Genomic DNA, 23109 nt, shown 5'->3' with positions numbered 1-23109 from the left:
GGTAATTTATCAATAATGGAGTATATTTCTTCAACAAAAATAAATAATTGTTGATCTCAAATTATGATAGTACTACATTTTTGCCCTCAGATTAATAGTAGCATCGATGTCTTGTCTTAATTTTTCTTAAGGGAGTGTTCGGCTGACAATACTAAATCTCATGATTAAATATGTATCATGTTTGGTTCATAGATTGACCTCCACAACTTAATTCTAGATGGATAGTCTCATGATAATTAGTCATAGCCTCCTCCCTCCAACTAAAATAATCCCACAATTTAATCTTAGATGGATTGTCTCATAATATTAGTCATGCCAACCGAACGCCACATTGTAAATAAATCCAATTACTCGTGAGAAACGAAAAATAGGTGAAACCATGATGGACTCTATTATTCATCTTATATGTAAATGAATCGAATTACTCATTGCTTATGAAAAAAGAGGAGAATACATATGTAACTTTTGATTGGAGTTTAGTCTTGTTCATCTTATTGAGTAAATGAATCAAATTACTCGTGGTGATACGGGAAAAAATTGTCAAACATGAGAATATTCATGTAACTTTTGATTCAAGTCTTGTCTTGTTCATCTTCTGGCGCAAACGAATCAACTTGCTCTTGAACGAAACTTTTGATCCGTCATTTGTCTTCGGGTGGTAGTACTTCCAGAAGCTCGATATTTAGCTCGAATTCAGCTCCCGGCTGCAAGGTCAAACACGGGATGAGCCCGATGAAGCTAGCAACAAAACCAAGACGCTAACGTGACATTGTCTATGCTATGAATCAATATTATTTAACTCAAAACTCTTCAAACCAAAGTTCATCGAGCAACACAAGTTGACCTAAAACAATGATCTATAAGGGATGGAAGTGTTACCGGAATTTCATTCATTCCCTTCGGCCCATAGCCCGCCTCCGGTGGCACAATCACAGTCCGCTACATTCCACAAAACAATAACGCGATCAAACAAGAAATCTAAAGAAAAAACAAGAAAAAAAGGCACCAAAAAAGGAACAAAAATACCTTCCCTCCAACTCTCATACCCTCAGTAACAACATACATAGCTTTTGGAGGTTTTGGTGCAGCCTGTGCAGAGAACAAACCATTGGGATTGTCTACAAACTCACGCTTTCGCTCTTTTCCCGGCACTGCTCCAACTTGGAACGTGTAAGGCTACTTAAAACGCACAAAGAACACGAGCATCAGCTAATCAGCACAACAAGAGGCGAGTAAGAGTTAAGAATGTAAATCACCTGAGCAATGCTTCTATTCCCGGCCAAGAGCTTGGATTCCCGGCTTGACACAGCTGTAATCCCGCGATACAAACAGTCAAAATGCACCTGTTTGGACACCAAAAGGGGAATGAAGGTTTCATTCTAAACGAACATGGTAGTGTTTGTTCGTTTCATTCTAAATGAACCTGCACAGTCGACCCCTTTTCAGCAACCGGACCCTTCCCTTGAACGAGATCGTAGTACTTAAGCCCATCAGCTGCTCTACAACTGAACTATTAGTTCAATTCAATCTATTTTCTCACATTTCACATCATTAGACAATGCATATTGATTGATTACATCTAAACACAAAATCATATTACTCCACATAGCAGCTAAAAGTTATGCAATCCCAACATGATAATCATGAAAAGAAATAGTAAATGAAGCAAATCAACGCTTGAATCAGAAAATGCAGCAAAAGAATATCACAACTTCATGTCTTAATGCATTTTTACTGAATTTTCATTCTCACACTAAAATAAGCAATCTTCACCTCATCAAAACCCCAAATCTTATTTTTTTTCACAATTATCACAAACAAATCAAGTAGATGCACATAATTAGAGAGAGAGAAAGAGACTGACGGGTAGAGAGATAGTCTTCAAGTGGGATGGTCTTTCGACTCCGTCTCTCTCTAGCTAGCAATGTCTGAGGAAGAGCAATAATGCAGAATGGCAGAACAGAGATGAGAGCCACAGACCTTCTCGAAATCGGCAATGGCGGAACAGCAGCATTTAGAATTGGGGGTTCCGCAATTAATTGGGGATTTTGGGGAATAAATTTTTGGAGGGTTCTTAAACAAGCCATGGCCGTTGAAGAAATACCAACTAACCCAAGATGATAATCATGCTGTGGTTTTCTTGCGTTTGTTTATCCAACACACAAAATCGACTTGTACCTTGTCGTTTGAATGTTGTACACCTATATATATGCTACTAGTACGACTTAGTGGTAAATTTTAAAAGTTGGAAAGCTACATGAATTATCAATACTTTAATGGGTGAAATATTGATAAAGTTTTTAAAAATCCCAAAAAATAAAGAATGACAAGAATGCAACTTATTAGTACATCACAAACAAAAATATACAAACAAGTGCAGCAAGCATGTCACAAAATGACGCAAAACAGCTTCTACAGTTACAAATTACAAGCCTGTTCTTCTAAGCTTCTCAAGGCCCCGATAGCAAGTCTATGTCGGTCATCTGTTCTTTAGGCGAGTTCTCGGTCATCTCAATGCTCGACTGAGCAACAGCAATGGCAGCCGCACCTGCAGCCAGGTCCGCGCCTGACTCCTTTGGAGAGTGCTCGGGTGATGAGTCGCACTCTCCTAGCTTCTTCGTGCGGATGGGTGGGACATGGTCGTGGTCGTGTTTCTTCTTAACCTTGTTGTGCCAGCTCATCAGCGCCTTGGAAGTTTGCTCATCAAAGATGGACTTCTTCATGTTTGAGCCCATCTACAAGTTTGAGATTTTGGATTAAATTAGGCCTCTTCAAATTATTCTAATTCTTATAAACATTCTTGATAGTTTTTGTTACCTGTGTGACGAGGGCGTAGAGTGGGAGTGTAATGTAGCTGCAGACGATCTGCACGCCTACCCTGAGGCGGACAATTTGAGCTTTGTTTATCAGAAAAAGGAGCTCGTTCAAGCCCGGTGCAGAACACAAGACTTACCCTATGCACACTCTGATGACAGCAAGGAGGAAGTATTTGTGGAAACATGAATGCAGCCCAAATTCATACTGCACCACAAGACCTTGTTTTAGGCCTTGCCCATCATTTCATGAGAGAGGGAGAGGGAGAGGAGGAGAGAGATACCGTTATCCAAATGAAGTACGTGATCTCGAATGCATTCTACAAGAAACAGAAACAGTATCAAGAAAAACGCAACTCAGAAAACGAGGAAGAGGGCTGGAAACCTGAAAGAGAGTGAGATGGATCAAGTGAAGGACTAATGTAGGCTTGCTGAACCAGAAATGCCTATCGGAGACTTGCACAAGTGGGATTCCCTGCACCACCGCGTGCTTTTCTTGGATCTCGATTGCCATCTGTGTTATGATCGACTGCAGCTTTGTGCCAACTGCTAAGATTACCTTAATCAACCAACTAGTCAGCTTCTGTTACATCTCATCAAAACTTTACTATTTCAAAGGCATCTATCTCCTTACCAGTAGGGGGAAAATCGACAGGATGAACATAACCTGCCCTCCTGCAAAAAAGGTAGACCAACGCAACGTGTTACCAAAAAAAACAGTGAGTTTGAGCTAGAACAGGAATGCACCCTTGACGTTCAACAGCAGATACACGCATGATATCATCCACAGATACGGCCTGAAAGAGGCAACACACCGTTTACTTATATCTACTTTATGTATGAAATGAATCATAAGTGGTATTAAGAGGAAAAAGGACCATACGGAATTCCCACAATCACTTTGAAGTCGTCTTCCAACGACCTCTTGATGTATTTCTGAAAGTCGAACTTCGTCCCAGGAGATAGATGGACCTACAGAAATGGAAATGCAGATTTTGTTCATTCAAGCTATTTCATAGCTCATTAAATTCTCCATCATGAAAAAACTCACTGATACAAATCCATGGCGTAGAGTGGAGTAGTCGGGCTTCTGGACCGAATACAATATGTGTCGAAAAAAACACACCTAAAAACAAGCTTCCACACTCATCAACGGAGTTGATGAAAAAAAAAAGTTCAAAATTTTCATCCTTACTATGTAAAATATGATGGGATTTTGCATCAACGGGTTCGAATGGCTTCTAACAAACGAGGTTTCATGTGTAAGCCTGAATCTTGCAGCATCAGCTTAAAACAAAAAGGAAAACATAGTTCAAAAATGTGTTCATGCACTAGTTTGATCATTTTTCTTTCTCTCCTTCCTTTTGTCATAAACAAGAACAGAAATACCAGAAGTTCCATCAGTTTCCTCTGCAATCTGTCTCTCCCACTCCTTCCATCCTCGAATCTAGACCAAAAGAGATGAGCGAGACATCCTTAAAGTTCGACACAAACAAGACTAATCCACAACAGCAAAATCACAGGCATGAGAGTGAGATTCATGCAGATTCTATTAGGTGTACCTTGAGCCTCCCGAGCATCATAGTTATAGCGCTGTAGAAGACGTGAAACACGGCCAAGAAGAAGATGAATATGTGGAGCTGATGAAGTGCACTTACAGAGATCAGAGGCACATATCCCTACCAAATTCAGTACACAATTATTTTTGATTATTTTGATCAATTAATCTTTCACATATATATGAGAAAGGAGATGGCATTGTTACATCATGACAGCCTTTGGGTGTGTCAGAACCTCCTGCCAACATCCTTCGTTCGAACGAGAGGAGCCTCCTCCGATGGGCCGCTTCCTGACTTGGAGCCTTCGCATCCGAACCACCACCACCACCACCACCCTCCTCATGATGATCGTCCTTGAACTCACATGGCAGCATTGTCATTGAGATTTTCTCGGGGATGCAGACTTGCGTGATGTAAGTTTGCCCAAACGTGAGGAGTAGGGATATGAATCCGAGCACCATAAGCTCTGCAGATTGCACATGAAAAATGGAAGATGAGCAACTCAGAGAGAAAGAGAGAGAGAAAGAGAGAGAGAGGTCTTGCCTCCTTTGATTTTCTCAAGAGCTTCAACCAATGCCATTCTCCTCCTCTTTTCAAAAGCCTACAAATACAAAGACAAAAAGGAAAAACAAACATTTTAATAGAAGAATCTAATGTGGAAGAAAAATGGATCAATAATTCCATCAAAAATCAAGAATCATTATATCTGCAAAAGCCTAAAATAGCTTTCACCATCTGATGAACCAACAAAGAAACATGTAATCATGATAAAACACACACACGCACACAAACATACATCTATCCCAAAAAATATGATCTTGGCTTTTCTCAAAGCCAAAAACAAGACCTCAATTAAGAAAAAATAAAAATTGTTGCTAATACTTATATCTACATAAGTCTTGAATAGTTTTTATCATCATTCTGAACCAAAATGGAAGCATTTAACCATAATAAAATAAATAAATTTTCGCAAAAGATTATCATAATGGCTCTTCTCAAAGCCAAACATTACAAAACTTCAAGAAAACAAAACAAAAATCAAGAGGAAGAAATTAGTTTCAGAAATACATGTGATGTTTTATGAATGGTCTTCTCCAATATGATCGAAATCACAATGATCACTAGAGTGACGAGCGCCACCGCCCATGTGGGGGTGGTGTCGAGCTCCCTCCCTCCTCCGCCTCCGCCCATAGTCAATAATCAACAAGAAAAGGAAAGGAAAAAAGAGTCAAATTTGTTTATTTCTCATGTCTTTTTCAAAGTACGAATGAAGAAAATTCAATGTGAAAGAATCATTTTTTGGTAGGCTTTTTTTCCAATAATAGTAAGATGAAAGAGAGTTTTGGAAGGAAGAGTAAGGCCGGTTCAAGGAAGTTGCAACAGAACTGAACCGGGATGAGGTATATATTGGAGCATGGAGTTGAGGTTTAATTACAAGAATGCCATCGTGAGAATCTCGTTGGTAGGGATTTTGTTACTTAGCTGATGGTGCAAAATTGGCTTATAAACAAAAGAAAATAGTTTGGGAATTAATAGAATTATTTATCTATTTATTTAAATGCATGAGATATAAATGTGTGTGAGAAAGAGACAGGACATGACATTGAAAGAAATTATGATAACTTGAAGATTGTAACGATCTAATTCTACTGCTCAAATTAGTAACAGAAACATTAATGAAAATGCTACTCTAAATTAGAAGAAAATTTGTTTTGCTGCTGCTGTGAATCACTCGGTACAAACACAGGAAGCTGCCCTCCACGCTGCGACCTCCCCTGCTGGTAATAGCTTGCCGTCGAGCTCCGCTGCGGAGGCCCAGTCGAGCGCCCGCTCCTGTTCAGCTGCTCGTTCACAAGCGGCCCTCCAAAGAATATCGACTGGCCCGAATACGTGAGCTCCGTCGCAGAAGAGGAGCCACCAACGCTCCTCGAGGCGGACGAGACAAACCTTCCCGCCTCCGGATCCCAGTACACTGACGACTTTGCCCCGTCTGTGGGCCCCACGTTGTTGTTACTGTTGTTCTTCCTCGCCGGGATCCGAGGGGCCTCATTGGTCTCGCTGGCCCTTGCCGACAAGGGCGAATGCACAGCGGACGACTGGTACATCGGGTTGAAGTTCGACGAGTGCTGCCCTGCCATCGGTGAGGGCGTGAGGTTCGCGGCGAGAGGGCTGCTCAGGTTGCTGACGCTGTGGGCGCATGTGTCGACATCGTCCCGGCTGGCTCGGCTAGGCGGGTACGAGCTCTTCGCCGGCGATAGTCGGGACGTGCCCGCTCGAGAGTCGTAGTATCCATGTCTCGTGCTAGTAGGGCTGCTCATGGTCGTGCTTGACATGTGGTCGCCGTCGTACGGATTAGGTCGGGAGCCGATGGGGCGTAGAACGGAGGACGACGCTCGGGCCTTTGCACCGGCTTTGATCGCCTCATGGGAGTCCAGTTTCGCCAGCTTCCATGCGCTGATTCTGATGGGCCGCTGCGGTGCTTTTTTGCCTTGAACTACGTGATCCGGATCGACCGTTGATGGCAGCCGACCAGGCTCGAGGTGAGGCACAATTTCATCCTGCAAACCAACAAGGCAACAAGAAACCTAAAAACAACGAGCTTTCCAACACAATCAATACGATAAATGATCAGATGACGAACAACCGACTCCACATTCAACGCAATAAACGATCAAACGACGAAAAATAGAATAAGCTTCGAGTATTCATTCAAGAATTGCAGGTTCTCAAGTATAGCGAAGAGGCAAATAGATTCAATTAATACTCTAATCGAATTTCAAACGAAGACAGCGTCCCTCGTCTACAATATTTTTTTATGGCCTCCTAATAACCGAACAAATCTTTAGAACACATACAAGCAATGTATTAACACGAGTTTTCGTAGTCCTACACGTAACACGGTATAACTCAGCCTTTTCACCTAAAATCAGCAATGTCTAGACACAACACACGAAAACGAGGACAAAATTCAGCATCTAGAGAAGCATCATTCTTACCTGATGATCCATAAATATCCTCGGTGGAGTGCACCAAGCACCTTTATATTGCAGACCCATTCCAACCGAACTTCTCCCGCTAATGGCGGTCACAGCAGAGCTGGTTGGCGAAGAGGGTAAACTTTGTTGATCTCCTCCCTCTACAGAAGGTCCGGGGGGTTCACTTTGGGTCCTCATGGCAACCACATATTCATACGTCGTGATACCCTGCAGAATTAGGCAAAAGAACATAACATAACCACGCTGCCAACTTTGATTATTGCTGACACGCGACTCTTGGAGCAAGTCATGGAAGGAAAAATAAGAATATAATCTAACAGCCCACCTTTCGGATAAGAATGATGTGAAAAAAGAATAACTCTCCCAAAGGAACGGTCGCGAGTAAGGAAACAGCTGTACATAGCGTCTGAAAAGGAAACACACACCGCGATAATTGAATCTTAGCTGCAAAATACACGAGCCAAATTACCTGAAAAAGAAGATAAATATAGAAAAGGTTTTAATAATATACCACCACAGTAGCAAACGGAGGACGAGAAAATCCATCTCCGAGCCTGTCCACGATTGCGTTCTCAGTAGCTTTTCTATCAACAAAACAGCGAACAAGAACGGCAATCCCCACTGCACATTCAAATACGAGCTGGAACCAAAAAGGCATGTATGTTAACTAGAAGAATGGTAAAACGGGATTGGCCATACGAGCAAGACTGAGAAAGGACTAGCGTTAAGATCTTACCCAGGCAAGGCTTGCAGCCATTAAGCATACAAACGATATGTAGTTTTTCCTGCCCACACAATTATTCAGCCACTGCAAGCATCGGAAAATCCAACAATGACCAGTAAAAAGCCATTAGATATGAAAGTAACGAGTAACGATACTCATCCACAAAAATAAAAATCTGTCTGAGGCTTTGATCATCTATAGGAGCATAATACACGACATGATTATCCATCAAATCAGGTGAAACTTTTTTACTCACCCGGCAGTGATGATCGAATCCATCAACACATTTGTCACAACTTCTGCAATGTTTGCTGAACTTCCTCACCTAAGAAGTGAAAGCCTAGTAAATATTAGACATACACTCAACTAAATCAGCAATTCGTTACCGCCATTAATGAATTAGAACTATAGAAGAAATTAGCAAGAAAATAATCAATAGACACCGATAACACCATCAGCATTCCACTCTAATGAAGTACTCCCAAAACTTCATGTTACTAATGCATAACTACCCATCCCCTTAAATAGACCAAACAACTGCCATACCTCAGCATTGCACAATGTGCAGAACAAAGCCTCCTCCTCGCCATTTTCTTCCTCTAAACTAATTTCATCCTTGCGACAATCCTCTTTCACAAGACAATAGCAAAGGCAACATCCGACATTCAAACAACGACGTGAATCATGTTCATATGATGTTCCTGCATTCTTCAACCCTACAAATTTACCGGGCTCTTCAGTTGCAGACAACGTACCTAATCCCGGCCATCAAGGTTGTCACCAAAAGATTAGGCTAAACTAGCAATGTAGCCATTGAAAAGAAACCAAATGCAGGTGATGAAGTTTTCACTTTGTATATTAGTACTCTGTTTAAGTTACTCACCAGTCAACTCTGTGCCAACATGTGATGTGTGCGCCGACATCTTGTCATTGTCTGCTTCAATGAGAATCCCAGGATCAGCAGGATCAATAGCCGTGCATCGCACATAAAGTATAAACACAGAGAGTGCCTACAAGAATGTTGGAACGTGATTAGAGTTGAAACATTTGATTTGAACAGACATTAAAAGGAATAATGAGCTTCAGTCACACTTACCAGGAAAGAATAGATGCCTGTAGCAATGTACTCATAGATTTCCTTCCCCAAAAAAGGAGCAAAAAACGCATAGAAAGCAACAGATAATAGGAAAAAAACTGTTACTGCCACAACCTGCATAGGGAAAGAAAATTTTCAAGAATGTGGAGACCAGAACCATATTCCAAATCAATTGATATAATACTATTAAAATTCATTATAATCACTAATTCAGCATCTACTGCCAATAAGCACTAGAAATAAGAAAATGACACCTCAATTTGATCATATTTCAACTCAATTTCATCCCCCTCAATATAAATAAAGCAGAAATTACTAAAAATCTGCAAGTATCACTTTCCAAATTTGCTCAAACATGCATTATCCAAATAAATCTATATAACCTTCCATCATCCATAATTTTGTAATTTCTCCATGGAAACTACTAAAATCAACACAACAATCCCAGAGATGGAAACGTTTAGCAGCAAGAATCAACACCAAACTAGAAAAGATGGAAACTTTTCAAACTCTCAGCACACAAAAAATAAAACCCACATTCAGGAACCTCAACCAATCAGAATGTAGAAAAAGGATTCAAACAAAAAGAAAGAGAAAAACTAAAAATTCAAACCTGAAAGGAGTGAGCTGGGAGTTGCCACCCATGACGCCTCGCCATAGATTCAAAAACAGTGTGAGATTCAATACCATTCACACTCTAACAAATCAAACTTCAACTATGCCAGAGTCCAAAAACAGAGGTGAAAAAATGAGACATAATCTACAGTAACCATACATTTCCTCCCAAAAAATTGAGCAAATAACTGAACCCACAAACTGCAATATCCCTCAATAGCTTCTAATGCTGACCCAGATGCAAAAATCACAATTTGGCACGACCCATTCAGTTTTTTCTCTCTCTCAGAACTCTAGGGCTTCTGCATTTCGATTTATCGATCAATGAGCTATCTTTAAGATGAAGAAATTTAAAAAGAAAATAGAATATGGATTCTGTTATTTTAGTCTTCTAGTAAAAGAAATTGACTAGTATTTACTAGAGAGTTGGTCACGAAGGTGTAAGCAATTTCTTTATCTTGAATTTTCACCAAATCAATTTCTACTATTATTATTTTCATTTATTGTTTATGTGAGGGTGTATTATTTTGTATTTAAAATCCATTTACATTGTAATTCTTATTTTTTTTATACTCAAGAAAAGAATGATCAATGACTAAATAAATAAATTTATTTATTTCCTTATGGGGATAACTTATCTAACAATATTATAAAGGGTTGAAGAGAATGACCTTAATGTGTATAAGAGAGTGCTGCATTTTCTTAGTGGTTCATCTATAACTGTACGTGTTACATTTACATATAGCCAAGAATAAATTCGGCAGATATAACTACTCAAAAGATTAATTTTTCAACTAATACATTCTCACAAATTGTGTCAACAAACAAATTAAAAGCATCATGATTATTGTCTACACTAATCTTTTATTGCACTACCTTTGTTTGGTAAATTATCCACATCATATTTAGGTATATTAGAAACAAAGACTCTACTAGTACTATTTTTTAAACTAAGACACGGAACAAAAGGTTACTTAGTTTGCGAAGAAATTTTTCATGATTATTTGACTTTTATAGAGGCTTAAAAGCGTTGTGATTCAATCATATTGTCATGATAATTTGGCAATAATTCTCTGCATCTATTGTAATTTATTCAAATTGTGAGCAATAATTATAACCATGTGGGGTGTACGTATTTGTATCGACTAATGGTGTTTTAAAAAATTAATTGACCTATGACAATTGCTCAGCTTAAGCATAATTAGTTGCTCCTTGGAATAAAATATTTGGTGTTCAAGTTAGATTTATATAGTTATGTTTTAATTGTGTAATATTTTGTGTTAAGTTGAAGTTAGATACTTGTCCGCAGCTTTATCGGAAATGATTCAAGGAAATAATAATTTAATCTATTTTTTGTAATCTTTCTTACCAACGATTCTTTTGATTTGTTTAAATAAATAAATCTGTCGGAATCTTTACAAATCTTCTTCAATTTGGATCTTGCATTGGGCTTTTTTTTGTTGATGAATTAATAAATGTAATAGCTGAAAGAAATATACAACCGTGATTCGGGTATACCAGAGGGATAAAGCCAACTAGCCAAGGCTAGCGAGCCGGGGAGGGGGAAGTACAAAATACAAAACAAACTTGGGCATACCCAAGGGCTTGTCCTAAGCCTCGTTACAATAGCTGTCCCGAATAACTTGAGGTTAAAAAGCGGATCCTAGTAAGCCTAATGGCTGAGACAAACGTCCTTGCCATATACATTACACAGAAACCATGGGCATACCCATGTGGGATAGTCCGGGTCTATCCCGAAACCGCAAAAAAAGACCCTCCAGTGGTAGAGGGCGGGCCTCATTAAAACCTCTTGGCGCAAAACCCAAATGGGAAAAATCCCCAAGAGGAAAAAGAGTACCCTAAAATGAATAGGAGGGGAGGTGATCGGTTGAGATGAGGTTTTCCGGCCTTGAGCATGGTCTCAGTGGGTCTGTAGTTTATTGTTCAGATTTTAAAAGTCATACTGGTTGGCACGGAAAACTTAGGCCATTTATATATGGGCGACCGAGGTGAGGTATTTGTGGGCGAAGTGGGGCACCTCTAGGCATGGGCACATGGACCTGTTGCGATCACAACACATCAAACAACAAACGAAAAACAACAATAAACCATCCCACCACGGATTAAAATCCGATGGCAATGGTAGTCCCTCCCAACCAAGGCAAACCCTTGGTTCCCAGTTCATTAAAATAAAACTCTTGTCCCCTACACACCAAGGTACATTTGGGCTTAATCATGGGGGTACATAGTATAAAGAGTGGCATATGTTACTTTCTTGACTTCGAATATGATATGTTTCGGCTCGAAAGTAGTACCTTCATGGACCAAAGCGTTACGGGCCCGCCAAATGACTGACCACAGACATCAGTGCAAGTCTTCTTGCCTTACGGATAACGGCTGCGACTTTTTCTTTGGTCATCCACTTAATGGCGCTTGGGATGGTGGTGATCAGTCTCCTAAGGCCAAGACATCTCTTAATATCTATCCACACTTCTGTTGTCTTGGTGCACTTGAAAAAGAGGTGGTCGGCTGATTAAGGATGGGTTTCACAGAGTGGGCAGTGTAGGTCCTCGTCCCTAAAAACAAGTCTATCCCTGGTCGCAAGACGGCCTTTCACTGCTTGCCAGGTTGTAAAGGAATACTTTGGTGGGACTAAGTTGTTCCAAACAAATCTCGGCCAAAGCTTACGTTCAGCCTTAGGGCGGAACCATTCATAAGCTTCAAGTGTGCCCCTAGCGACGTACCATTTGGCCCAGAGCGCTTCGACCCCCATGTGCGACATTGTGTTTAGCATTTCGTCCCTTATCTCCAGTATCCTCTTGAATAGTGGCGATTCCCTCTTTCTTGGTGTCCATTCCCAAATAGTCCTAGTTGGCAAGAACTCACTGTGTATCCACTTGATCCAAAGAGAGTCTTTCTTATTATGGATGCTCCATAGGTTTCGAGCTAACAAGGCTTTATTCCAAGCGCCGAGATCACGGAACCCTAAGCCACATTCCTCCTTCGGGAGGCACAAGTCTTTCCAAGCGATTGGTGGATGATTAGTTCCCCAAAGGAACTTTCGACAGATAGAAATGATCCGGTCTCTCACATTTGCCGGTAGCGGGAAGACTTGCATCCAATAGCATTCAATGCCTTGCAAAACTGACCGTATAAGCTCGGTCTTGCCCGCATAAGAAAGGTTTGTACCTGTCCATTTGTTGGTTATCGACGCAATCTTCTCAATCATGGGGGAGTAGTGCATGATGTTGAGTTTCTTGGAGTCCAGAGGAACTCCAAGGTATCTAATAGGGAGGATGCCGGTAGGGAAGCCAAAAATGTCTTTAATCTCCTCCAAGTCCCTTCTTTGGGCTATCCCGCATGTAAACAGGTTGGATTTCTCTTTGTTGATTTCTAAGCTGGAGCAATCTGCAAATTCTTGCATTGTGTCTGCAAGGATAGCCATGGACATCACATCACCCCTGCCAAACAACATGAGATCATCAGCAAAAGCGAGGTGAGTAATTCGTTGCTTGGTACATCTTGCATGGTAGTTGAAGTTTGTATCCGTTGTCCTGTCGGCTAGCAATCGGGATAAATATTCCATGCAAAAGATGAATAGGGTGGGTGACATTGGATCTCCTTGTCGAATTCCCCTCTTTCCTTCAAAGAAGCCATGAGGGCTACCATTGATAGCGATTGAGAACCTTGGTGTGGAGACGCATGTCATGACCCAGTAAACAAACTTCGGGTGGAAGTTAAGACCGAGGAGGACTGCTTTGATGAATTCCCAGTCCACAGTGTCATATGCCTTGCGTAGGTCAATCTTGACTGTGCACCTCGGGGAGTTCTTCTTGTTTGCATAACCCCTCATAAGCTCTTGAGCCAGGTGTATGTTGTCCATGATGCTCCTACCTGGGATGAAGGCCGATTGTGCACCATTGATCAGCTTGTCAAGCATGGGAAGCATTCTAGCCGATAAAATTTTAGTGATGACTTTATAAATCACGTTGCAGCAAGAAATCGGCCTAAAGTCCCCTACTTTCGGATTGGTTGTTGTCTTTGGGATCAGGCTGATAATTGTGGTGTTGAGTATCTTGAGCATCTGGCCCGTAGAGAAAAACTCTTTGACCGCTTGGATGACCTCCTCCCCAATCTTGTCCCACTGCTTCTTGAAGAAAGCTGAAGAGTACCTATCAGGGCCAGGGGCCTTATCATCTCCAATGTCGAAAAGAGCAGCTTTGATCTCATCATTTGTGACAGCCTTCACCATTACTATGTTGTCATTATCGCACACAAGTGGCCCTTGTCTCAGTACCTCAATATCAATAGGTGTGGCTTGCTTCTTTGTCCCCAGTAAGACTTTAAAGTAGTCCACGAAAATTGAGGCCGAGTAGAACATCCTCGAGGAAACCCTAGCATATCGTATCGTAAGCCTTGCGTAGGTCGATCTTAACTGTACATCGAGGCACCGTTCTTGCTCTATCATATCTTCTCATGAGCTCCGTGGCCAAGTGGATATTATCCATTATGTTTCACCCCGGTACAAACGCAGACTGGGCCTGATTCACAAGCTTAGGCAACAAAGGGTCCAATCTCCTCGAAAGGATTTTGGTAATAATTTTATAGAACACGTTGCAACAAGCAATAGGGTGATAGTCACTTACCTGCGGATTATTTACCGTCTTTGGGATGAGTGCAATGACAGTAGTGTTGAAGCTCTTGAGCAGGTGCCCCGATTCAAAGAACTCCGCCACAGCCTCAATAATGTCCATGCCCAGTGTGCCCCAGTTTTTCTTGTAAAAGGCCGATGAGTAGCCATCTGGACCCGGCGCTTTATCATCCTTAATCGAAAAAAGAGCACCTTTGATTTGCTCATTTGTTACCGGCATGATTAGGTTGTTTGATTCTTCATTACTAAGGACATAACCATGGTGGACCACCTCCGACCGTAAAGGAGTCGCTTGCTTAGGGACCCCAAAGAGCCCCTTATAGAAGTTCACAAAACTCTCGGCAATTTCTTCTTGATCCTCCAAAATGCCTCCATCCGATTTACACAAAAAGGAGATAGTGTTCCTTGTATTGTTTGTTCTCACCATGGCATGGAAGAAGGCAGTGTTTCGATCACTCAAGAGTCTGTGCTTCAACCCTGCCTTTTGACTGAAGAAGTTTTTCTCCGCTTTAACTAAGAGCTCCGCCTTTTTCCTTAGGGTTCGAATCTGTTCCTGAAGGGCCGAGTTGGATGTATCCTGGTCCGCCATAAGTTGAAGGTCCTCTAGCTCTTTAATAGCTTCCATTGCTCGGCTAGAGATGTCGCTAAACTCCCTGAAATTAAAGGCTTTAAGCACCTGTTTAAAGGCCTTGGCCCTCTGGAAAAGGATATATTGTTTGGAGCCTACAACACGGGTCCTCCAATTCTCTTCAAGAATTCTTTCAAACTCAGCATGATCCATCCAGAAATTGAAGAATTTGAATGGCTTTGGAGAAACACGAATATCTCCAAAAATCTTCGTGACCACGGGCGAATGGTCCGTCTGAAACCCGGACGGTAGGAACTTGGTATTTGCGATGAAGACAGCGTCAAGCCACTCTTGATTGACCATAGCCCTGTCAATTTTACTAAACACATGGTCATTAGTCCACGTGAAGACACACCCCGTGGACGCTACATCCTGTAGGCCCAAAATAGCACAGGCTTCAATAGGCCCGTCCATTTCCCTATTGTCCGGTTTCCTAAATCCACGGCGTTCATCCACATGCATAACTGCATTAAAATCACCACTGACAAGATACGGCATACCCTGTAAACCAAAATCAACTATAGAATCCCAAAGGGCCTGCCGAATTTCGGGTGAGTGTAAACCATAAACAAGAGAGAAAAGGAAGGAATTTCTAGAATGAACACACCTGATCTTTGTATGGATAGCCTGTTGCTCCAAAGAAGATACCTCTAAGTCCGTAGTTTGAGGATTCCATAGAAGAAGCATCCTACAAGTTCCATTTCTATCTGCAATAACATAAGTAAACTTCCAAGAAGGAAAATACCTGGCCATGAAGGCATTAAGATTCGAAATCTGCATCTTAGTCTCCACAAGGCCCATAACATCCACCCAATTTCTTTTTATTTGATCTGCAACTACCGTCTGACGCTCCGGCGGCTGCATTTCCCGCACATTCCAGGTTGTGATGATCATTGGGGTGTTGATAGGAGATCGGACACACCCAAGAGGCGGTTGTTGCGAGATAATGATCTCTTGTTTTTCTCAATCTTCTTCTTAACCAAAGAGCCACTCGCCACCTCCTTTCTCGACCTTCGGCTTTTTGACCGATACCGAACACTTGGTGGGCTCGGATGAGGCTCGGCGGGTCCATCCTGATTCAGGTCGACATTCGCCATCTTCTCGGCCACCTTCTGAAAATCCGAGGTAAGATTTGTGGGAAGAACCTCATTTGTGTGACGCCTCCTGGATTCCCCATCACTTGTTCGCGTGTTTTGCACCTAGGGCACCTCCCGATTTTTTCTTCTTCACCGCGCTTGAGGCCATGGCATCAACAAGGAGGGGGTACTCAAAGGGATCCACGCCGGAGGTAGTTTCTCCTCGTAGAGTGACATTCATTTCGGGTCTGTTCAGATTTGTAAGGCGGTTAATATCTTCCAGACCCTCACATTCCGAGTCTTCTACTCGGTAGTCGCACATATTTCCCATGAAGGGATCGGCTACCGGGTCCATGTCACGTGGTTGCACCATAGCGTGCGCCTGTGTCGGTGTGTCAGCCACAACCGTCTCGTTCATGTGGAAGTCATTGTCTCCGTCCGGATTAACATCTTGGAGCGCTTGGAATCTATTATTACTTAAAGGATCCGCACTTGTAGAAGGGATATCACCCTTATAGCCATTGAATTGATTTTTCCCCGATGGCTTCCACACCGCATGAGTGACCACTGTATTGTGTTGAACTAACGATCCACTGTTTGCCGAACCCCGAACGGATGTATCTCTTCCTCGGTTCGGCTCGCTGCTCTTCCCTGTTGTATGTGGGCGAGAGGGATCCCGCCTTCTATTTTCTAGCATAATTCTCTCCCTTTCGGCCGGTCCAGGGCAGCCAAGAGTAATATGGCTGAAAACATGGCATGTGCGGCATATCTTCGGAAGGTGCTCATAGATAATCCGTTGTTTAAGCGTGGAGCCATCCGGGAGAACGAGATCAATACTCTCCCGAGGATCCCTCTCCATATCTAGGGTTATTTGCACCCTAGGGCCGTCTAGAATTTGCCGACGGATGGTTGTGTGATCAACTGCAACTGGCATGCCTATGGACGAGGCAATTTTTTGCATGGAAGATTTCTTCCATAATGTAAGTGGTAGATCTGGGATGCGGATCCACACTGGTACTTGAAGTTTGGTATTATCTTCAAGGTTGAAACTTTCTGGCGTCGGTTGAAGGATTAATGGCACTCCAAAGACTGCAAACGGCCCCTTATTCCGTACCTTCTCCAGATCAGCGTACGTCCTAAAGCCGAAGAGACCAGGTTGTAACACCCCACCTTAAGACCAGGTTGTAAACCGCCGCTTTACCTAGAAACCTGCCAGCAAATTTCCCGCACAAAGACGGACCCCATCCCTCCCTAATAGGAAGGATGTCATCCGGTGTTAGAGAAATACTAGCCGTGTTAGAACTTATACCTTCCTCGGGTATTAGCGTGCATGCAACAAGACTTGAATCTGGGTTCAGCGATTGATTCTCGGCTATCCAAGCACGATTGCTTTTGAAGTGAAGTTGGAGGTCAACCTCAGACATTAATTCCTCCTCCGTTTTATTACGTACTACTCCATTCTCCGTGGATTGAAGGGAGATCTTAAAAAACTCAACTAAGGATGCAAGGTTATATTGAGCACTGCCTACTTTGCATAGGTGTTTAAAGTGAGTATGTTTCCTCATCGAGAGATGTGGATCCATATTGAAGAAACGATCAGATCTGGTTACACAAGACAACACAACCCAACAAAACCCTATATCCAATCTTTGCGAACACAAAGATGAAGGCTGCTGGGCAGAAGTAAATCACACGAAAAAACACAACCCAATAAAGAAAAAGCAAGAGAAAAGGAATGAATGAAGGAAGCAATCGGGTACCAATCAATTGCCGTGTGGATACCTCAAGGAACCGGCCTCTCTTGATCCGGAACGTGACACTACCAATGACAACCGACCTCTGAAGAGAGCGTTGCGAAGAGCATGGCGAGAAGGTAGGGTTTAGGGTTTAGGTAGCTGAATTTCACCACATACGACGAGGACACCGAAATACCGAAATTGGTGGTGGCACGCTGGACGTCGCAGCCCTTGCGCAGATCTGGAAAGAACCTCCCTTCTCCAATCAATGGAAAGGAGGGGAGGCGCGACTAAACGCCCAAGCTTTACCAATCAGGCGAGAAGGAATCAGCGACGGCTGAGGAGGCGATGGGGAGGCTATAGGCGGCGGCTACAAGCCAAGGGGGCTGGCGCCGCCGCCGAAATTCAAAAAACCTAGCCCTAACCCTAGCAAAAGAGGCGGTGAAAAATAGGGCTTCTAGAGAGAATTCTAGAGAGCAAAAACTAAAACCCAAAACTAAAGTATGGGTAAACAATATTTATAGTCGCACAGGCCCACCCCCGAAGGGGCCCCTTACACGAGAAACCCTAGTCGGCAGCGTTCTATGGTGGGCCCGAACCACCACGTGTCCGTGTCGTAGGATTTTTTGGGAGCCATGTTTTGACTATCGCGGGACCGTCCTTAGAAACTCCTCACCGGCCACGTTCTATGGTGGGCCCATACCTCCACGTGTCCGTGTACGATGAGAAGTCCTAAGGAATAGGACACCGAGCCCGGAGGCCCGGAGAGAGACACCGAGGGTCCGGAGGCCTAAGGGATTGGACGCGAGCCCGACGAGAGACACCGAGGGCCCGGAGGCCCAAGGGATTGGACGCGAGCCCGAAGGCCCACGAGAGACACCGAGGGCTGGGAGGCCCGAGGGATAAGACGCCGAAGGGCACGAGGCTCGATGGGAAGAAAAAGCGCGAGGCATGATTCTGGGCCAAGGCCCGTTAGACACCGGGCCCGAGGGCCCGATGGGTGACACCGAGGGCCCGGAGGCCCAAGGGATGGACGAGCCCGAAGGGCGCGAGCCCGGAGGCCCACTAATGACACGAGCCCGGAGGCCCGAGAAGGACACGAGCCCGAAGGCCCATGAAGGACGCACGCCCGAAGGCGCACGGTAGACGCCCATGCACACATGAGCAGAACCTCATGGGGATTAAAATCCCCACAAGTTGGCTCCATTAAGAGTCGATCCACTGACCTCATGGACGGATAAGGATTCTAGGCGGCGCCTATCACCATTGAGTCAATGGTGCTCCTTTGGTAAACTAAAGTATGGGTAAAAAATATTTATAGTCGCACAGGCCCACCCCCGAAGGGGCCCCTTACTCCAGAAACCCTAGTGCGTTCTATGGTGGGCCCGTACCACCACGTGTCCGTGTCGTAGGAATTTTTTTGGGAGCCATGTTTCGACTATCGCGGGACCTTCCTTAGAAACTCCTCACCGACCACGTTCTATGGTGGGTCCGTACCTCCACGTGTCCGTGTCGTAGGAATTTTTTTGGGAGCCATGTTTCGACTATCGCGGGACCTTCCTTAGAAACTCCTCACCGACCACGTTCTATGGTGGGTCCGTACCTCCACGTGTCCGTGTACGATGAGAAGTCTTAAGGGATAGGACACCAAGCCCGGAGACCCGGAGAGAGATACCTAGGGCCCGGAGGCCCGAAGGACGTGAGCCCGAAGGCCCACGAAGGACGCACGCCCGAAGGCGCACGGAAGACGCCCATGCGCGCGAGTACACATGAGCAGAACCTCATGGGGATTAAAATCCCCACAAGTTGGCTCCATTGAAAGTCGATCCTCTGACCTCATGTACGGATAAGGATTCTAGGCGCCTCCTATCACCATTGAGCCAATGGTGCTCCTTTGGTACTCTTACTCAATCTTTTGCTCAATCATCCCAGATGGAAGTTGAATATGAATTTCGGTTTTCGGTGGCCTAGCCGTGTTCACAATAATCTGCACTCGCCGGTCATCAAGGGTCTCCCTTCTCAAAGTGGCGAAGTCGGTGGTGAGGGGCGTGCCAATGCACGACGCAATCTTACTGACTGCCGTTAGGTTCCATAGCTTCATAGGGAGATCGACCAGCCTGACCCATATTGGGATGTTTACCTCTGGCTCCATGTTTGGGTCGAAATTTTCAGGCATAGGTTGGAGCACAAGTGGGATCCCAAAAATATTGAAAGGCCCCTTTTGTCGTACGGTCTCCCGGTCTTCTTCACATCCAAATTGGAAGCAAAGCCAACCCTTCCGGTGAAAAGTGACTGTAGCTTTGCATGGCCATCTTCTTATGAGATCGTTGATGGCTTCCTTTCCGGGGAATCTCCCCGTGAATCTGCCTAAGAGGCAAGTTCCCCAACCTTGGGTCACCGGTGTTATGCCTTGTTCATCGAGACCAGGGGCTCGGGCTCATTTCCTAGATCTGGTGGGGTCTCGGGAACATACCCCACATCATCATCAAAGTCGCTGATGTCGTCGGAGCCGTCATACTTTGTATGCAGATAGTCCGCATATTGTTGTTTCATCATCTCGTGCGACTCCCGCTCTTTGTTTTTTTTGAACAAATTCTTAGACTTGACCGTGTTCCATCCCTGATCTTGAGAAGCCATGGGGAAACGTCAAGCAAAATGGGAATGGACGAGGAAAGTAGTTACCTCTAAGCAGCTGACTGGGCGCTGGAATTGCTACTGACTGTGCAGCTAACTGTGCTGCTGACTTTGCTGATGTGCAGCTGACGGGGCGTTGACGTTGCTGTTGACTATGCTGCTGACTGGGCGCTGATAGATTAAGATTAAGCTTTGACTTCTAATTAGCCGTTGGGATTTAATTCCCTATGCACCGCCAACTTCAATTCCTCTTCTTTCCCAAGGTCTCTTTCTTGTTAATTGTAATTATCTCTTCCAAAGCACCTAATTAATTTGTTCTCTTCCCAAAATAAACAACTCCAAGGCAACAATTACCAAGACTTCAACAATTTGAATTTTGAATTCAAAATTGGAGATGAACGGTCTGATTATTGACGCTAGTACCGGAGAGTTGCCTGAGAAGATGACTGGCGACAGAGAGGACGCCGGTGTTCGCCAGATTTTTTTTTTTTTTTTTTTTTTGTAAGACTCTAAACGATCTGCAAATAAAATTGCTAATCCAAAAATGGATTGCAGCACGTAAGACCAGAACTTGCAAACCCAAAATAACACCACTTTCAAGACAAGAATTAAGGCAAAGCAATAAATAAACACAAGAAAATTGTCACCAACTTGGAGCAAATTATTGCAGCAAGATAATTCAATCCAAAACTTAAGCGGTTCAACACTACTAAGGATTTACGATGCAAAACACCAAACTAATCACCACACTCTTAGACAAATTTCAGCAAATAACCAACCTAATGAAAAGCTCGAGAAATCAATCTAATGCTTCCAAGATTAAGATTAGGACTAAACACCAAAATCAAACAAGGGATAACAGAAAACTTATCGAAATAGAGACCGAGCAGCCCTCCCAAATTGGGATTCGATGGTCGTCTTCGATGGTCTTAGCTAAACGGTCATCTTCGATGGTCTTCGCAGTTTAGCTCCGCCGCCACGCAACGCAGAGGCCAGGGAGGACCCCCTCAGTCACCGGAAAACCACCAACGGCCAGAGGCTGGTTGGACTCGCCGGAAAAGTAAAGTTCTTCCTCCGTCAACTCTTGAAACAACCGTTGAATAAGAAAAAATCCACCTCTTCAATCAATATATGATGTCAACGAAGCATGCAAGAGTGGATTAGTAATGATTAGGAGTTTGAAAATGGGTAAACACTCCAAACACCGCCGACTCCATTTCCGGTCAAACTCCAAAAACCTCTCGGATTTGTAGATTTTAATCCAACAAACTAGTTTATTGGATTAAATAATGTACAGCGTAAGGATTCTATGGGGTTTGGGAAGGATTAAACGGTTTACAATGTGAAAATCGAAGAAAGAAGGCAGTTCGCGAGAGTGAGGCGCTAGAATTTTTCTCTCTAAAAATTCTAGTGAGAGAAATTCTCAAACCCCACTACTAAGAGCTCGGAGACCCCGAGAGACACCGAGGGCCCGGAGGCCCAAGGGGTGGACGGGCCCGAAGGATGCGAGCCCGGAGGCCCACTAGTGACACGAGCCCGGAGGCCCGAGAAGGACGCGAGCCCGAAGGCCCATGAAGGACACACGCCCGAAGGCGCACGGTAGACGCCCATGCGCGCGAGCACACATGAGCAGAACCTCGTGGGGATTAAAATCCCCATAAGTTGGCTCCACTGAGAGTCGATCCACTGACCTCATGGACGGATAAGGATTCTAGGCGCCTCCTATCACCATTGAGTCAATGGTGCTCCTTTGGTAAACTAAAGTATGGGTAAACAATATTTATAGTCGCACAGGACCACCCCAAAGGGGCCCCTTACCCCAGAAACCCTAGTCGGCAGCTTTCTATGGTGGGCCCGTACCACCACGTGTCCGTGTCGTAGGAATTTTTTTGGGAGCCATGTTTCGACTATCGCGGAACCGTCCTTAGAAACTCCTCACCCGCCACGTTGTATGGTGGGCCCGTACCTGCACGTGTCCGTGTACGATGAGAAGTCCTAAGGGATAGGACACCGAGCCCGGAGGCCCGGAGAGAGATACCTAGGGCCCGGAGGCCTAAGGGATAAGACGCCGAAGGGCACGAGGCCCGACGGGAAGCACATGCGCGAGGCATGATTCCGGGCCGAGGCCCGTTAGACACCGGGCCCGGAGGCCCACGAGTGACACGAGCCCGGAGGCCCGAGAAGGATGCGAGCCCGAAGGCCCACGAAGGACGCACGCCCGAAGGCGCACGGAAGACGCCCATGCGTGCGAGTACACATGAGCAGAACCTCATGGGGATTAAAATCCCCACAAGTTGGCTCCATTGAGAGTCGATCCACTGACCTCATGGACGGATAAGGATTCTAGGCGCCTCCTATCACCATTGAGCCAATGGTACTCCTTTGGTACTCCTTTTTTTTTGGTGTGTAAATAAATCCAATAAAATAAAAGATAAGTACAATCAGAACTCGTGTATACCCGAGGGGTACAACCAACTAGTCAAGCTAGCGAGCCGGGGTGGGGATAAAAATAATACAGCTGAAACTTGGGTATACCCAAGGGCTTTTACTAAGCCAGTGTACATTGCGAACGAAACAAAAG

The 23109-nt window shown here is 44.1% G+C and overlaps 3 protein-coding genes across 5 annotated transcripts; all 3 read right to left on the bottom strand.

Annotated features, from left to right (window-relative positions):
• Nucleotides 1–401: 401 nt before the first annotated feature.
• Nucleotides 402–2164, bottom strand: LOC125201170 (peptidyl-prolyl cis-trans isomerase FKBP18, chloroplastic). Its single transcript, XM_048099142.1, has 6 exons — nt 1865–2164; nt 1424–1494; nt 1257–1343; nt 1027–1176; nt 880–939; nt 402–704 (listed from the first exon to the last, which is right to left on the bottom strand). The coding sequence occupies exons 1-6, from the start codon at nt 2085–2087 to the stop codon at nt 642–644; spliced, it is 654 nt and encodes a 217-aa protein (XP_047955099.1). The 5' UTR covers nt 2088–2164; the 3' UTR covers nt 402–641.
• A 160-nt stretch (nt 2165–2324) lies between these two features.
• On the bottom strand, nt 2325–5564 carry LOC125201452 (MLO-like protein 9). 2 transcript variants are annotated; one of them, XM_048099567.1, is made up of 15 exons: nt 5441–5564; nt 4916–4973; nt 4579–4838; nt 4376–4492; nt 4203–4260; nt 4009–4100; nt 3865–3939; nt 3697–3785; nt 3561–3610; nt 3448–3488; nt 3199–3372; nt 3098–3133; nt 2954–3021; nt 2818–2878; nt 2325–2735 (listed from the first exon to the last, which is right to left on the bottom strand). In XM_048099567.1, exons 1-15 carry the CDS (start codon nt 5561–5563, stop codon nt 2451–2453), a joined length of 1587 nt encoding a protein of 528 aa, XP_047955524.1. In that variant the 5' UTR covers nt 5564; the 3' UTR covers nt 2325–2450. The 2 variants fall into 2 exon arrangements, with proteins under 2 accessions (XP_047955524.1, XP_047955525.1); XM_048099568.1 differs by having other exon boundaries at nt 3865–3903.
• A 406-nt stretch (nt 5565–5970) lies between these two features.
• LOC125201451 (protein S-acyltransferase 21-like) lies at nt 5971–10143 on the bottom strand. 2 transcript variants are annotated; one of them, XM_048099565.1, is made up of 10 exons: nt 9802–10143; nt 9189–9302; nt 8976–9102; nt 8639–8847; nt 8349–8417; nt 8105–8176; nt 7880–8008; nt 7694–7774; nt 7369–7575; nt 5971–6930 (listed from the first exon to the last, which is right to left on the bottom strand). In XM_048099565.1, exons 1-10 carry the CDS (start codon nt 9844–9846, stop codon nt 6058–6060), a joined length of 1926 nt encoding a protein of 641 aa, XP_047955522.1. In that variant the 5' UTR covers nt 9847–10143; the 3' UTR covers nt 5971–6057. The 2 variants fall into 2 exon arrangements, with proteins under 2 accessions (XP_047955522.1, XP_047955523.1); XM_048099566.1 differs by having other exon boundaries at nt 8639–8808.
• Nucleotides 10144–23109: the final 12966 nt, after the last annotated feature.

This window comes from Salvia hispanica, chromosome 1 (assembly GCF_023119035.1).
Source record: "Salvia hispanica cultivar TCC Black 2014 chromosome 1, UniMelb_Shisp_WGS_1.0, whole genome shotgun sequence".
NCBI classification, from domain to species: domain Eukaryota; kingdom Viridiplantae; phylum Streptophyta; class Magnoliopsida; order Lamiales; family Lamiaceae; genus Salvia; species Salvia hispanica.
The sequence above is the reverse complement of the archived record's forward strand: the minus strand, read 5'-3'. Positions and strand labels throughout refer to the sequence as shown.

Coding starts and splice junctions, on each gene's coding strand:
- LOC125201170 (XM_048099142.1), bottom strand. CDS start 2,087: ATGGCTTGTTTAAGAACCCTCCAAAAATTTATTCCCCAAAATCCCCAA. Junction 940..1,026: donor GTATGAGAGTTGGAGGGAAG/GTATTTTTGTTC, acceptor TGTGGAATGTAG/CGGACTGTGATTGTGCCACC. Junction 705..879: donor AGGGAATGAATGAAATTCCG/GTAACACTTCCA, acceptor TTGACCTTGCAG/CCGGGAGCTGAATTCGAGCT.
- LOC125201452 (XM_048099567.1), bottom strand. CDS start 5,563: ATGGGCGGAGGCGGAGGAGGGAGGGAGCTCGACACCACCCCCACATGG. Junction 4,101..4,202: donor GGAAACTGATGGAACTTCTG/GTATTTCTGTTC, acceptor TTTTGTTTTAAG/CTGATGCTGCAAGATTCAGG. Junction 3,940..4,008: donor ATCCCATCATATTTTACATA/GTAAGGATGAAA, acceptor GCTTGTTTTTAG/GTGTGTTTTTTTCGACACAT.
- LOC125201451 (XM_048099565.1), bottom strand. CDS start 9,846: ATGGCGAGGCGTCATGGGTGGCAACTCCCAGCTCACTCCTTTCAG. Junction 9,303..9,801: donor TCCCAGCTCACTCCTTTCAG/GTTTGAATTTTT, acceptor TTCCCTATGCAG/GTTGTGGCAGTAACAGTTTT. Junction 8,177..8,348: donor GATTCGATCATCACTGCCGG/GTGAGTAAAAAA, acceptor CGATGCTTGCAG/TGGCTGAATAATTGTGTGGG.